General features: G+C 42.2%; 1 protein-coding gene across 9 annotated transcripts in view; it reads left to right on the top strand.

The window, feature by feature from the left end:
* The window catches only part of rb1 (retinoblastoma 1), a 456612-nt gene that overhangs the window by 154829 nt on the left and 285268 nt on the right, over positions 1-16515 (top strand). For all 9 annotated transcript variants that reach the window (XM_070894055.1, XM_070894054.1, XM_070894053.1 and 6 more), the window contains 3 exons: positions 7298-7375; positions 9235-9312; positions 15421-15498. In XM_070894055.1, coding sequence (XP_070750156.1) covers positions 7298-7375; positions 9235-9312; positions 15421-15498 — 234 coding nt within the window. The remainder of the gene's footprint in view (positions 1-7297; positions 7376-9234; positions 9313-15420; positions 15499-16515) is intronic.

Here is a 16515-nt window from a genome sequence, read left to right as displayed (position 1 = left end):
GTGGGTAGTGCTGGACAGGCTAATGGGACTCAAGGTAGACAAGTCCCCTGGTCCTGATGAAATGCATCCCAGGGTATTAAAAGAGATGGCAGAAGTTATAGCAGATGCATTCGTTATAATCTACCAAAATTCTCTGGACTCTGGGGAGGTACCAGCAGATTGGAAAGCAGCTAATGTAACGCCTCTGTTTAAAAAAGGGGGCAGACAAAAGGCAGGTAACTATAGGCCGGTTAGTTTAACATCTGTAGTGGGGAAAATGCTTGAAGCTATCATTAAGGAAGAAATAGCGGGACATCTAGATAGGAATAGTGCAATCAAGCAGACGCAACATGGATTGATGAAGGGGGAATTATGTTTAACTAATTTACTGGAATTCTTTGAGGATATTACGAGCATGGTGGATAGAGGTGTACCGATGGATGTGGTGTATTTAGATTTTCAAAAGGCATGCGATAAGGTGCCACACAAAAGGTTACTGCAGAAGATAAAGGTACGCGGAGTCAGAGGAAATGTATTAGCATGGATAGAGAATTGGCTAGCTAACAGAAAGCAGAGAGTCGGGATAAATGCGTCCTTTTCGGGTTGGAAATCGGTGGTTAGTGGTGTGCCACAGGGATCGGTGGTGCTGGGACCACAACTGTTTACAATATACATAGATGACCTGGAAGAGGGGACAGAGTGTAGTGTAACAAAATTTGCAGATGACACAAAGATTAGTGGGAAAGCGGGTTGTGCAGAGGACACAGAGAGACTGCAAAGAGCTTTAGACAGGTTAAGCAAATGGGCTAAGGTTTGGCAGATGGAATACAATGTTGGAAAATGTGAGGTCATCCACCTTGGAAAAAAAACAGTAAAAGGGAATATTATTTGAATGGGGAGAAATTACAACATGCTGCGGTGCAGAGGGACCTGGGGGTCCTTGTGCATGAATCCCAAAAAGTTAGTTTGCTGGTGCAGCAGGTAATCAGGAAGACGAATGGAATGTTGGCCTTTCTTGCGAGAGGGATGGAGTACAAAAGCAGGGAGGTCCTGCTGCAACTGTATAGGGTATTGGTGAGGCTGCACCTGGAGTACTGCGTGCAGTTTTGGTCACCTTTCTTAAGGAAGGATATACTAGCTTTGGAGGGGGTACAGAGACGATTCACTAGGCTGATTCCGGAGATGAGGGGGTTACCTTATGATGATAGATTGAGTGGACTGGGTCTTTACTTGTTGGAGTTCAGAAGGATGAGGGGTGATCTTATAAAAACATTTAAAATAATGAAAGGGATAGACAAGATAGAGGCAGAGAGGTTGTTTCCACTGGTCGGGGAGACTAGAACTAGGGGGCACAGCCTCAAAATACGGGGGAGCCAATTTAAAACCGAGTTGAGAAGGAATTTCTTCTCCCAGAGGGTTGTGAATCTGTGGAATTCTCTCCGCAAGGAAGCAGTTGAGGCTGGCTCATTGAATGTATTCAAATCACAGATAGATAGATTTTTAACCAATAAGGGAATTGAGGGTTATGGGGAGCGGGCGGGTAAGTGGAGCTGAGTCCACGGCCAGATCAGCCATGATCTTGTTGAATGGCGGAGCAGGCTCGAGGGGCTAGATGGCCTACTCCTGTTCCTAATTCTTATGTTCTTATGTTCCTGAAAATGTTTGTACAGCAATGTTAAGGACACTCAGCACCAACTGTGTTTAGAAGGTGGCATTATTTTGGCCACACACTACTTTGTGTCATTGCAAAAACTGTGATCTGTTGTAAAGAGGGTTCTTCGAGTGGGTTAGCTGATACGGTTTGTTTTCTTTCCTTTGTCTTGGGAAGATACTTGCGAAATGATGAAACTTTTAGCCATACCCCTCAGATTTAAGGGATTGTCTCTAAACTGCAACCCGAAGCTAAGCAGTCTACTGTGTTTTTAGCCTGGTCAACTAGGAAAGCTATTTTGTTGGTAAACAACAATTTGGGAATTGATTCTAAATTGGGTTGATGATTTTCAGTCAACTCCCCTCCTAGATGGGACAGCCAGTTTACTCTGCACTGTACATGTGGCTGTCACACTCGGCTCCTGCCTTGGCTCGCACCAAGCCTGCCTCCAGCTGTGCTTCCACGTTATTTCGTGTCCCCCTGGAAAGTCTCTACGGACCCCAGTTTGACGATCACTGCTGTAATACATTGTGTTTAACACATAATTAAAATCTCTAGCAAATATGCGTGCCTTTATTACAGGCTGTATTAAATAAGGAAAACCTCAATGATCCAGAATAATTTGGATTCAATTGAATGTTGGAGTGGGATAGAATAGCTTTTTATCAGTGAGAATCTAACAGCTAGAGAGAGACTTGATATTGCTTCATCAGACTCAGGTGAACCTATCTGTGTTCAAGTGGACCAAGCTCACGCGTAGGGATTAATTATCGGTAATTGTTATAGGTCCCCAGATCAGACACTTGAACGTGATGAGTTATTATGGAAACAGATCACTGATGTCTTTATTATAAAATGCCACCTTTGTCTGGTGGGTGATTTTAATTTTCCTGGTATTCAGTGGCACGATGGTTTACCTGCTGTCATGGTCGGAAGTGCAGCTGAAAAATGTATTGAAAGTATACTGTTTCCCGACTCAACATGTTAATGAAGTAACAAGGAAAAATCATACATTACATAAGAAGATAAGAAATAGGAGCAGGATTAGGCCATTTGGCCCCTCGAGCCTGCTCCGCCATTCAATAATATCATGGCTGATCTGATCATGGACTCAGTTCTACTTCCCTGCCCACGAACCATAACCCATTACTCCCGTATCACTCAAAAATCTGTCTATTTCTGCCTTAGATATATTCAAAGACCCAACGTCCTCAGCTCTCTGGGGCAGAGAATTCCAAAGATTTACAACCCTCAGAGAAGAAATTTCTCCACATCTCAGTTTTTCTAAGACTATGTCCCCTAGTTTTAGTTTCCCCTATGAGTGGAAATATTCTTTCTGCATCCACCTTGTCGAGCCTCCTCATTATCTTGTGTTTCGATAAGATCACCTCTCATTCTTCTGAACTCCAATGTGTGTAGACCCAACCTACTCAATCTATCTTCATAAGTCAACCCCCTCATCTCCAGAATCAACCGAGTGAACCTTCTCTGAACAGCCTCCAATTCAAGTATATCCTTCCTTAAATACGGAGACCAAAACTGTACGCAATACTCCAGGTGTGGCCTTACCAATACCCCGTACAGTTGTAGCAGGACTTCTCTGCTTTTATACTCTATCCCCCTTGCAATAAAGGCCAACATTCCATTTGCCTTCCTGATTACTTGCTGCACCTGCATACTAACTTTTTGTGTTTCATGCACAAGGACCCCCAGGTCTCTCTGTACTGCAACACTTTGCAGTTTTTCTCCATTTAAATGGTAATTTGCTTTTCTATTTTTTTCTGCCAAAGTGGATAACCTCATATTTCCCCACATTATACTTCATCTGCCAGATTTTTGCCCTCTCACTTAGTCTGTCTATATTCCTCTGCAGATTTTTTGTGTCCTCCTCACAATTTGCTTTCCCACCCATCTTTGTATCATCAGCAAACTTGGCTACATTACACTCGATCCCTTCATCCAAGTCATTAATATAGATTGTAAATAGTTGAGGACCCAGCACCGATCCCTGCGGCACCCCACTAGTCACTGTTTGTCAACAGGAAAATGACCCATTTATCCTGACTCTCTGTTTTCTGTTAGTTTGCCAATCTTCTTTCTTTGCTAATATATTACCCCCAACCCCGTGAACTTTTATCTTATGCAGTAACCTTTATTGTAGCACCTTATCGACTCCCTTCTGGAAATCCAAATACACCACATCCACTGGTTCCCCTTTATCCACCCTGCTCCTTACATCCTCAAAGAACTCCAGCAAATTTGTGAAACATAATTTCCCTTTCATAAAACCATGCTGACTCTGCTTGATTGAATTATGCTTTTCCAAATGGTCTGCTATGCTTCCTTAATAATGGACTCCAGCATTTTCCCAACGACAGATGTTAAGCTAACTGGTCTATAGTTTACTGCTTTCTATCTACCTTTTTTAAACAGGGGCATTACATTTGCGGTTTTCCAATCGGCTGGGACCTCCTCAGAATCCAGGGAATTTTGGTAAATTACAACCAATGCATCCACTATCTCTGCAGCCACTTCTTTTAAGACCCTAAGATGTAAGCCATCAGTTCCAGGGGACTTGACTGCCTTTAGTTCCATTATTTTACCTAGTCCTACTTCATTAGTGATTGTATTAAGTTTCTCCCTCCCTAGAGCCCCTTGATTATCCACGATTGGGATGTTTTTAGGTGTCTTCCACCGTGAAGACCGAGACAGAATATTTGTTCAATGTCTCTGCCATTTCTCCTCCATTAGTAATTCCCCAGTCTCATCCTCCAGGGGACCAACATTTACTTTAGCCACTCTTTTCCTTTTTTTGTACCTGTAGAAACTCTTACTATCTGTTTTTCTATTTCGTGCTAGTTTACTCTCATAATCTATCTTACCTCCCTTTATCATTCCTGGCTTTTAATAGTTTCCCAATCTTCTAGTCTTGGCCACATTGTATGTCCTTGTTTTCAATTTGATACCCTCCTTTATTTCCTTACTTAGCCATGGAAGGTTATCCCTTCTCTTAGTCTTTCCTTCTCATTGGGATACATTTATGTTGCGAGTTATGAAATATCTCCATAAATGTCTGCCACTGCTCCTCAACTGTCTGGGCCAAATCTGCCCTCATTCCTTTGTAGTCTCCTTTATTTAAGTTTAGGACCTGGTGTTTAGTAGTGAGCCTGACCTCATATCAGGTCTCCATGTGGGGGAACATCTGTCCAACCGTGATCACATCATTATACAGTTCCAGCTGGCTAGGTACTGAGAACCTGCAACTTGTAGCGGATTTCAGAAGGGCAAACTTCTCCAAAATGGCAGATGATTTGGAACATATAAATTGGTTAACCCTCCTCAGTAGTGATGTGACCGATGTTGAATATAAATGGAAAACTTTTAAGAATCAGATTAAAAGTGTGGTAAACAAACTTGTACCCAAAATCAAAAGAAGGAAATGTGGTAAGAAAAAGTCAAGATGGCTGACTGGGTATGTACAAAGACAAATAAGATGTAAACTGAAATGTTTCTATAAATTAAATAAATTTAATGCTCATATAAATAGGGAACAACTAAAGAAAACTAAGGCTGCTATTAGAACAGCAAAAAAACTAATGGAAAAAAGGATTACAGACAATTGTGGCAGTAGTGGGAAGAGCTTTTTTAGTTATGTGAAGTGTCAGAGAACTATCAAAGACTGTATTTGGCCATTGAAGGGTGTTCAAGGGCAGGTTACAAATGACTCACTGAGCATGGCGGAAATATTAAATGAGTACTTAGCATCAGTATTCACCCTTGAAGATGATGCTCAAATGTTAGAAGTTAATGATACTGGTTTTACTGCTCGTAACATTAACATTGATAAGCATATTGTTTTAGAAAGAATTAAGAACTTAAAAATAGATAGAGCAGCAGGGCCAGACGATATCCACCTGAGGGTCCTCTGGGAGATGGGACATGTGCTGTGAGAGCCTCTGACCTGTATTTTTTATAGCTCACTGCAATCTGGAATTGTTCCTACAGATTGGAAGGAGGCTAATGTAGTCCACATTTTTTAAAAAGGTGACAGGGCAGAGCCGGGTAACTATAAGCCCATCAGTTTAACATCAGTAAAAGGGAAGATGCTTGAAAGAATCATAAGGGAAGCAATATATGAATATTTGGATAAGGTGGGACATATTCGAGACCCAACATGGCTTCATCAAAAAGAGGTTATGTCTCGCAAATCTAATGGTAATTTTTGAAGTTAGAAAATTGGTGGATGAGGGAAGCCCAGTAGACATTGTCCACTTAGATTTCCAAAAAGCTTTTGACAAGGTACCGTACAAGAGGCTTCTCTAAGATCAGAGCCTCTGGTATTAGTGGAAATATATTAAGCTGGATACAGAACTGGTTGGCAGGACGCAAGCCAAGAGTAGTTACAGATGGATTTGGATCTGTTTGGAGACCGGTCACCAGTGCTGTCCTGCAGCGATCAGTTTTGGGACTGTTGCTTTTTACAATTTTTATTAATGATCCGGATTTAGGGTTGGTGGCACAATTTGCGAATTTGCAGATGATATGAAAATCTGTGCAAGTGCAAGGCTCGTCTGATTCAGGCAGATCTTAATGTGTTGGGAGACTGGGCTCATGACTGGAAAATGATGTATAACTTAGATAAGTGCAGTGTTATGCATGTGGGCAGGGCAAATGCTCAACATTCATACACCCTCCAGGGAACGGCATTAAAGATGGTGGAAATAGAAAGAGATTTGGGCATTCTAGTGCATACATCCTTGAAGGTACAAGACCAATGCCGTGCAGTGATAACTAGAGCAAATCGGGTGTTGGTGTGTATCCTTTGGACAATTGAGTATAAGACGAGGCATACTATTTTGTCCTTGCACAAGACCTTAGTCAGGCCGCACTTGGAATACTGTGTCCAGTTTTGGTGGTCTCACATGGTGGGTGACATTGAGGCTCTGAAAAGGGTGCAGACGAGGGCCACTAGACTAATTCCAAGTCTAAAGCATCTTAGTTATCAAGATAGATTAAAAGTGTTGCGACTCTTTACCTTAGAGCAACGTAGACTTTCGGGGGGATATGATTGAGGTTTATAAGATAATGAAGGGAATAGACAGTGTTCCAGCTGACTGTTTATTTCAATGAAATAGGTTAGGCATGACCAGGGGGCACAAATTTAAGTTCTATAAGGATAGATGTCAGAAGGTGGTTCTTTTCAAAGAGAATAGTTGACCTCTGGAACAAGCTGCCCTCTCATGTGGTGGATGCAGACTCACTGAACTCCATTAAGCAAAAGCTGGATTTGTTTCTGGCTGTGGTGGAGATTAACTCTTACAGAAGGTAGGTTCTGCAGGGAATTTAATGGCCAGAGTAATCCCCTGGACTAGCTTCAATCGCCTAAATGGGTCAGAGAGGAATTTCCCAAATTGGCCTGGAGTTTTTTTTATACATGTTTTTTTGCCTCCCAGGAGATGACATGGTCACAGGGTTTCAGGTGGGCTGGAGTGTATAAGTTGCGATACACAAGGTATCGCAGTTGTGTGGGACAGACTCGATGGACCAGATGGTCTTTACCTATCTGTCATTGTTCGTAACTTTCTACACCTTTTTTTTAATCGAATAATGTTTGCAATAAAAAATGTTATAACATGATTTTTGATTTATTATGTATCTTCTTTATAGAGGTGAACTGCAGCGAACTCCAAGGAAAGCTCATACTGAAGACAGTCAGACAGTTACTCCTCCACAGATGTCTGTTAGGTACAAACGTTCTGTTTATTTGTCTACTTTGCATTTTTATGACCATGTGTTGACGAAGATGTGCCATCTATTTTTCATAATAAACATCTTAAGTTACTGGTGTGCAATTAAATTGGAATTCAGTCAGAAATAAAACTGCGAGCATTCATAGGTTGTTGTCTTATGATCTGCCAATTAAACAGTCCCTATTGTGTTGGTTTCCCTTCGCTTTCTTCCCCCCCCCCTCCCCTTACCGATACACACCGCCGCCTTCGAGAGTGTGATATTCAGGTCTGCCAGATCATGTTTGTCAGAATCATCTTGGTTTCCTCCTTGTGTCTTTGTCTACACCTCAATGCCACCTCAACTGGAATGGCCATCACAGAACTTATGCTTCTACATTCCTTTCTACGATTTTCTCATCTGTAAATAGGTGATTAGATTTCTGTTGGGAGTGGGGGAAGTGCTTTTTTTTCTCTTTTTAGTCACTTAGCTTATAATCCCTTTCAAACTATAATATTGTGGAGTGTTAGATTTCTTCGGTTCTTTCTCTCTGACCTTGCTTGGCTGTTATATGCCTATCTTCAATTTGAGCTAGTGCCTCATCAAACGTCCCTCCAAGGAGTTCTGATTGTTTGGATGAGGTGTTACTCTGAGGCCCCATCTACCTGCTCAGGTGGATTAAAAAGTGTCAACTTCTTGGTTGAGTCCTAACTCTTTTGCAGCAACTAGAGATTCATGTGGCAGGGGCCACTACCGTCAGATTTTGAAACACAATGGAGGGGCTTCACTGAAGTTGTTTGGGTATGGGAGAGCACAGAATAAATCTACCCTTTATATCTCAAGTTGGAGTCATGAGAAATGCTTCTAAGTAATCATGTAAGTAGATATGCAAATCCAAAATACACTATACTTGAAAACTACGGAAGATAATATCATTAACAAGAAATGTTTATTGTTTCATTGTGGTCATCAACACATTTTGGAGAAATGTTTCACTGAACAAAATTCTCCTCAATATTTCAATGTGTAATATTGCCTGCTTCTCACTGCAGTCTGTCTATCCTTGGCGTGATGTTTATCCTCGGGTGAGGTACAGAAAGTGTCCCGAATTCCACAGCTTGGTGCTTCCACAGTGTTTCCTGAAAATGTTCGTATAGCAATGCTAAGGACACAACACCAACTGTATTTAGAAGGTGGCATGATTTTGTCCGCACATTACTTTGTGTCATTGCAAAGACTGATCTGTTATAAAGGGGGTTCTTCTAGTGAGTTAGCTGGGTCGGTCTGTTTTCCTCCTTTTGTTCAAGGACGATACTTACGAACTGATGAAACGGTTAGCCATACCCCTCAGATTTAACAGATGGTCTCTAAACTGGAACCCGAAGCTAAGCAGTTACTGTTTTTAGCCTGGTCAACTAGGAAAGCTATTTTGTTGGTAAACAACAATTTGGGAATTGATTCTAAATGGGTTTATGATCTTCAGACATCTCCCCTTCTAGATGGGACAGCCAGTTTACTCTGCACTGTACATGTGGCTGTCACACTCGGCTCCTGCCTCCTGGCTCGCACCAAGTCTGCTTCCACGTTATTTTGCCCCCCCCCCCCCCCCCGAAAAGACCCTATGGGCCCGTTTGACGACCACTGCTATAATACATTGTGTTTAATAAATAATTAAAATCTCTAGCAAAAATGTGTGCATTTATTACAGGCTCTGTAAAATAAGGAAAACCTCAAAATCATCCAGGATAATTCGGATTCAATTGAATGTTGGAGTGGGATAGGATAACTTTCCACACCATTTTATTTTATCGAATAATGTTTACATTAAAAAAATATCATTACATGATTCTTGATTTATTAAAGTATCTTCTTTATAGAGGTGAAGTTGAGCGAACGCCAAGGAAACCTCACACTGAAGACAGTCCGACAGTTATTCCTGCACAGACTTCTGTTAGGTACAAACTTTCTGTTCATTTCTCTACTTTACATTTTTATAACCACATGTTGACTAAGATGTGCCATCTATTTTTCACAATAAACATCTCAAGTTACTGGTGTGCTATTAAATTGAAGCTCAGTCTGAAATAAAAATGGGTGCTTCCATAGGTTGTTGTCTTAGGATTTGCCAATTAAATAGCTCCTGTTGAGTTGGTTTCCATTCTCTTTCTCTTTCCCCCCCCCCCCCCCCCATTACCGATACACACCACCTTCTTCGAGACTGAGATGCAAGTCTGCTAGGTCATATGTTTCAGAATCATCTTGGTTTCCTCCTTGTGTCTTTGTCTACACTTCAATGCCACCTCAACTGGGATGACCATCACAGAAATTATGGGCTCAAAATTGCCCAGGAGTTACTCCGTTTTTTTTGGAGCAACTTGATTTTTCTGGAGTATCTTAAAAATCCTCATTTTGCACATTCAATTTGCGTCAGTGTAAGTGAGTTAGTTAGGATTTTTTTTAGTTTCGTTTTTTTTCTAAAGGTGGCGTTATCAGCCACCTATGCCCGTTTTGACCATTTTGGCCACTTTGGACAGCTAATAGTTAATCCAAACTAACTTGGGCCAGCGTTTGTGGCTGGACAGAAAACCCTTGCCGAGAGTTAAGAAATCAGCGCAAGTATGTACTAATGACGACTAAAGAATGTGAATAGGATCAAACAGCTATACAGAACATCCTATGACAAACTTTGCAAAAGTTAATTTACTATACAACAGAAGCATTCAGAGAAGCTTAAACTACAAAAATAAAAGAAGTAAAGAGACAAAACATATTTACATAATTTTGTTCAAAATATCCAAATAATAAATAGAAATACCTTCTGCTCGTAATTCTTATGTTCTTATGTAGGAAAGTATTTTCATCAACAGGGTTAAGTAATGTCTTGAGTAGCTCATTAAAATGATTGGCTACACAGTTATCACCCCCGGCCCCCTCCCCAGGATCAACCCGCCACCCCCGATCAAAACTCTCCTCCTCTCCCCTACCCCCGCCCCCCACCCCCCCGATCAAAACTCTCCCCAACCTGTTTGTTGTAGCCTTGGGGCGGGAAGGCAGCGGGCCGGCCTGTGTGGCAGGCCACTCGGCCCGGGATAGGGATGGGACGCATCGGGTCCCACGCTGCAGCACTCATCATCATCGGCAGGAGCTACTGCGCATGCGTGAAGCTCTAATGCGCATGCGGACAGCTGCCGGCACTATTTTTCGCGCAGGGCCCTAGCTTCCACCATGCCGCACCAAGCCCTGGGAGAGTCAACATAGTGGCCAGAATCAGGGGAAAACTTTTTGCCGTCATTTTCAGCCTACGAAGTCGGCACAAAAAACGGGTGGGCCAAATTTGGGCCCTATGTGTCTCGATTCATAGAAACATAGACATAGAAACATAGAAAATAGGTGTAGGAGCAGGCCATTCAGCCCTTCTAGCCTGCACCGCCATTCAATGAGTTCATGGCTGAACATGAAACTTCAGTACCCCCTTCCTGCTTTCTCACCATACCCCCTTGATCCCCCGAGTAGTAAGGACTTCATCTAACTCTCTTTTGAATATATTTAGTGAATTGGCCTCAACTACTTTCTGTGGTAGAGAATTCCACAGGTTCACCACTCTCTGGGTGAAGAAGTTTCTCCTCATCTCGGTCCTAAATGGCTTACCCCTTATCCTTAGACTGTGACCCCTGGTTCTGGACTTCCCCAACATTGGGAACATTCTTCCTGCATCTAACCTGTCTAAACCCGTCAGAATTTTAAATGTTTCTATGAGGTCCCCTTTCATTCTTCTGAACTCCAGTGAATACAAGCCCAGTTGATCCAGTCTTTCTTGATAGGTCAGTCCCACCATCCCGGGAATCAGTCTGGTGAATCTTCGCTGCACTCCCTCAATAGCAAGAATGTCCTTCCTCAAGTTAGGAGACCAAAACTGTACATAATACTCCAGGTGTGGCCTCACCAAGGCCCTGTACAACTGTAGCAACACCTCCCTGCCCCTGTACTCAAATCCCCTCGCTATGAAGGCCAACATGCCATTTGCTTTCTTAACCGCCTGCTGTACCTGCATGCCAACCTTCAATAACTGATGTACCATGACACCCAGGTCTCGTTGCACCTTCCCTTTTCCTAATCTGTCACCATTCAGATAATAGTCTGTCTCTCTGTTTTTACCACCAAAGTGGATAACCTCACATTTATCCACATTATACTTCATCTGCCATTCATTTGCCCACTCACCTAACCTATCCAAGTCACTCTGCAGCGTCATAGCATCCTCCTCACAGCTCACACTGCCACCCAACTTAGTGTCATCCTCAAATTTGGAATTACTACATTTAATCCCCTCGTCTAAATCATTAATGTACAATGTAAACAGCTGGGGCCCCAGCACAGAACCTTGCGGTACCCTACTAGTCACTGCCTGCCATTCTGAAAAGTACCCATTTACTCCTTCTCTTTGCTTCCTGTCTGACAACCAGTTCTCAATCCATGTCAGTACACTACCCCCAATCCCATGTGCTTTAACTTTGCACATTAATCTCTTGTGTGGGACCTTGTCGAAAGCCTTCTGAAAGTCCAAATATACCACATCAACTGGTTCTCCTTTGTCCACTTTACTGGAAACATCCTCAAAAAATTCCACAAGATTTGTCAAGCATGATTTCCCTTTCACAAATCCATGCTGACTTGGACCTATCATGTCACCATTTTCCAAATGCACTGCTATGACATCCTTAATAATTGATTCCATCATTTTACCCACTACTGAGGTCAGGCTGACCGGTCTATAATTCCCTGTTTTCTCTCTCCCTCCTTTTTTAAAAAGTGGGGTTACATTGGCTACCCTCCACTCGATAGGAACTGATCCAGAGTCAATGGAATGTTGGAAAATGACTGTCAATGCATCCGCTATTTCCAAGGCCACCTCCTTAAGTACTCTGGGATGCAGTCCATCAGGCCCTGGGGATTTATCGGCCTTCAATCCCATCAATTTCCCCAACACAATTTCCCGACTAATAAAGATTTCCCTCAGTTCCTCCTCCTTACTAGACCCTCTGACCCCTTTTATATCTGGAAGGTTGTTTGTGTCCTCCTTAGTGAATACTGAACCAAAGTACTTGTTCAATTGGTCTGCCATTTCTTTGTTCCCCGTTATGACTTCCCCTGATTCTGACTGCAGGGGACCTACGTTTGTCTTTACTAACCTTTTTCTCTTTACATATCTATAGAAACTTTTGCAATCCGCCTTAATGTTCCCTGCAAGCTTCTTCTCGTACTCCATTTTCCCTGCCCTAATCAAACCCTTTGTCCTCCTCTGCTGAGTTCTAAATTTCTCCCAGTCCCCGGGTTCGCTGCTATTTCTGGCCAATTTGTATGCCACTTCCTTGGCTTTAATACTATCCCTGATTTCCCTAGATAGCCACGGTTGAGCCACCTTCCCTTTTTTATTTTTACGCCAGACAGGAATGTACAATTGTTGTAATTCATCCATGCGGTCTCTAAATGTCTGCCATTGCCCATCCACAGTCAACCCCTTAAATATCATTCGCCAATCTATCCTAGCCAATTCACGCCTCATACCTTCAAAGTTACCCTTCTTTAAGTTCTGGACCATGGTCTCTGAATTAACTGTTTCATTCTCCATCCTAATGCAGAATTCCACCATATTATGGTCACTCTTCCCCAAGGGGCCTCGCACAATGAGATTGCTAATTAATCCTCTCTCATTACACAACACCCAGTCTAAGATGGCCTCCCCTCTAGTTGGTTCCTCGACATATTGGTCTAGAAAACCATCCCTTATGCACTCCAGGAAATCCTCCTCCACCGTATTGCTTCCAGTTTGGCTAGCCCAATCTATGTGCATATTAAAGTCACCCATTATAACTGCTGCACCTTTATTGCATGCACCCCTAATTTCCTGTTTGATGCCCTCCCCAACATCACTACTACTGTTTGGAGGTCTGTACACAACTCCCACTAACGATTTTTGCCCTTTAGTGTTCTGCAGCTCTACCCATATAGATTCCACATCATCCAAGCTAATGTCTTTCCTAACTATTGCATTAATCTCCTCTTTAACCAGCAATGCTACCCCACCTCCTTTTCCTTTTATTCTATCCTTCCTGAATGTTGAATACCTCTGGATGTTAAGTTCCTTTCTATGATTTCCACATCTGTAATTAGATTTCTGTTGGGAGTGGGGCAGGTGGGATTTTTTTCTTTTTAGTCACTTAACTTATAATCCCTTTCAAACTATAGCATTTTGGAGGGTTACATTTCTTCGGCTCTCTAACTTTCTGATCCTGCTTGACTGTTATAGGTCTATCTTCAGTTTGAGCTAGTGCCTTATCAGAAGTCCTTGCAAGGTGTTCTCATTTTTTGGATGAGGTGTTACACTGGGGCCCCATCTACCTGCTCAGGTGGATAAAAATGTAAATTTCTTGGTTGAGTCCTAACTCTTTTGCAGCAACTGGAGATTCAAGTGGCAGGGGCCACTACCGTCAGATTTTGAAACACAATGGAGGTGCTTCACTGAAGTTGATTAGGAATGGGAGACCACAGAATAAATCTACCTTTTATATCTCAAGTTGGAAGTTGCGAGAAATGCATCTAAGTAATCCTGTAATAGATATCCAATACCAAAATACAATGTACTTGAAAACTACAGAAGATATTTCATCAAGAAGAAATGTTCATTGTTTCATTGTGGCCATCAAAACATTTTGTGGAACTGTTTCACTGAACAAAATTCTCATTAATATTTCAATGTGTAATATTGCCTGCTTCTCACTGCAGTCTGTCTATCCTTGATGTGATGTTTTTCCCTAGGTGAGGTAGAGAAAGTGTTCCTAATTCTGCAGCTTAAACTCGACCACAGTGTTTCCTGAAAATGTTTGTAAAGCAATGCTAAGAACACTCAGCACCAACTGTATTTAGAAGGTGGCATGATTTTGACCACACACTACTTTGTGTCATTGCAAAGACTGTGATCTTGAGGCCGGTCTCTGCAAAGTTGAATCATGGCGGAGGAGCAGTGAGTGATTGTGGCAGAGGTGCGGCGAATATTTGTGGCAGAGGAGCGGCGAGAGATCGTGGTGGATGTGCTGCAAATGGCGTACGGGGCCCAGGAGTGCCATGGGCCCTTGGGCAGCTGGTCCAGCCCACATTGCAATATGTGTGCACGCTTGGTCCGTGCAGCAGAGCAGGTCTCCAGTTGTCCTGGTTAACCCTAGCCACTGGATAAAGGTCTAGCTCTGTCAAGCCCGTGTGGTGGTTGATGAGCAACGGTCGCCACACATTTTTTTTTTTTAAATCCACGCAGACATCTTCCACCCCTCGAGTTGAGGATTGGAATATCGGGTCCTTCATTGAAACTTCTGCAAACTCATTCCTTTTCCTGTGGAAGCAAGTCATCCTCGTCCGAGGGACCGCCTATGATGATCTGTTGTAAAAAGGGTTCTTCCAGTGGATTAGCTGAGTCGGTCTGTTTTCCTTTGTAAAATAGCATAGCATTTTATCCAGGTAAGATACTTGCGAACTGATGAAACTTTTAGCCGTACCCCTCAGATTTAAGAGATGACCTCTAAACTGCAATCCAATGCTAAGCATTCTACTGTTTTTTTTTTTAGCCTGGTGAACTAGGAAAGCTATTTTGTTGGTAAACAACTATTTGGGAATTGATTCTAAATCAATCCTATATGGGGCAGCCAGTTTACTCTGCACTGTACATGTGGCTGTCACACTCTGCTCCTTCCTTGGCCCGCATCAACCCTGCCTCCAGCTGTGCTTCCACGTTATTTCGCGTCCCCCTGGAAAGACTCTATGGACCCCAGTTTGACAACCACTGCTGTCATACATTGTGTTTAATATATAATTAAAATCTCCAAAAATGCGTGCCTTTATTGCAGGCTCTATAAAATAAAGAAAATCTCAAAATAATCCAAGAAAATTTGGAATTAATTGAATGTTGGAGTGGGATTGGATAACTTTCCACACCATTTTAATTTATCAAATAATGTTTACATTAAAAAATGCTATTACATGATTTTTGATTTATTAAAGTATCTTCTTTATAGAGGTGAAGTTCTGCGAACTCCAAGGAAACTTCACACTGAAGACAGTCAGACAGTCATTCCTGCACAGACGACTGTTAGGTACAAACTTTCTGTTCATTTTTCTACTTTACATTTTTATGATCATGTGTTGACGAAGATGTGCCATCTATTTTTCACAATAAACATCTTAAGTTACTTTTGTGCAATTAAATTGGAGTTCAGTCAGAAATAAAAATTCGAGCTTTCATAGGTTGTTGTCTGATGATCTGCCAATTAAATAGCTCCTGTTGTGTTGGTTTCTATTCTCTCTCTCCCTTCCTCCCCTTACCGATACACACCGCCTTCTTCGAGAGTGAGATATTCAGGTCTGCCAGATCATGTTTGTCAGAATCATCTTGGTTTCCTCCTTGTGTCTTTGTCTGTACCTCAATGCCACCTCAACTGGGATGGCCATCACAGAAATGATGTCTCTACATTCCTTTCTACGATTTCCTCATCTGTGATTAGATTTCTGTAAGGAGTGGGGGAGGTGCTTTTTTTTATTTTCTAGTCACTTAACATATAATCCCTTTCAAACTATAGCATTTTGAAGTGTTACATTTCGTCGGCTCTTTATCTTTGTGATCCCACTTGGCTGTTATAGGCCTATTTCAGTTTGAGCTAGTGCCTTATCAGAAGTCCTTCCAAGATGTTCTCATTTTTTGGATGAGATGTTACACTGATGCTACCTGCTCAGGTGGATTAAAAAGTGCAGCAACTAGAGATTCAAGTGGCAGGGGCCACTACTGTCAGCTTTTGAAACACAATGGAGGGGCTTCACTGAAGTTGTTTGAGTATGGGAGAGCACAGAATAAATCTACCCTTTATATATCAAGTTGGAAATGCATCTAAGTAATCCTGTAAATAGACATCCAATAATTAAAATGCACTACACTTGAAAACTACAGAAGATATTGGTGCAGAAATCCCGGTTTCTCTTTCCCGCGGGTGTTCGAATAGATTTTAGAAAAAAGATGCCCACATACCTAAAGCTGCTGCGGCCACGCGAGATCCCGGTCCTGAGGCCCCTCATGACTGCGCAGCGTGTGCATGTCAGGACGTGCACAGGCCTGGAGC

This window comes from Pristiophorus japonicus, chromosome 11, assembly GCF_044704955.1.
Source record: "Pristiophorus japonicus isolate sPriJap1 chromosome 11, sPriJap1.hap1, whole genome shotgun sequence".
Classification (NCBI taxonomy): Eukaryota; Metazoa; Chordata; class Chondrichthyes; family Pristiophoridae; genus Pristiophorus; species Pristiophorus japonicus.
This window is presented reverse-complemented; position numbering and strand designations above follow the sequence as displayed.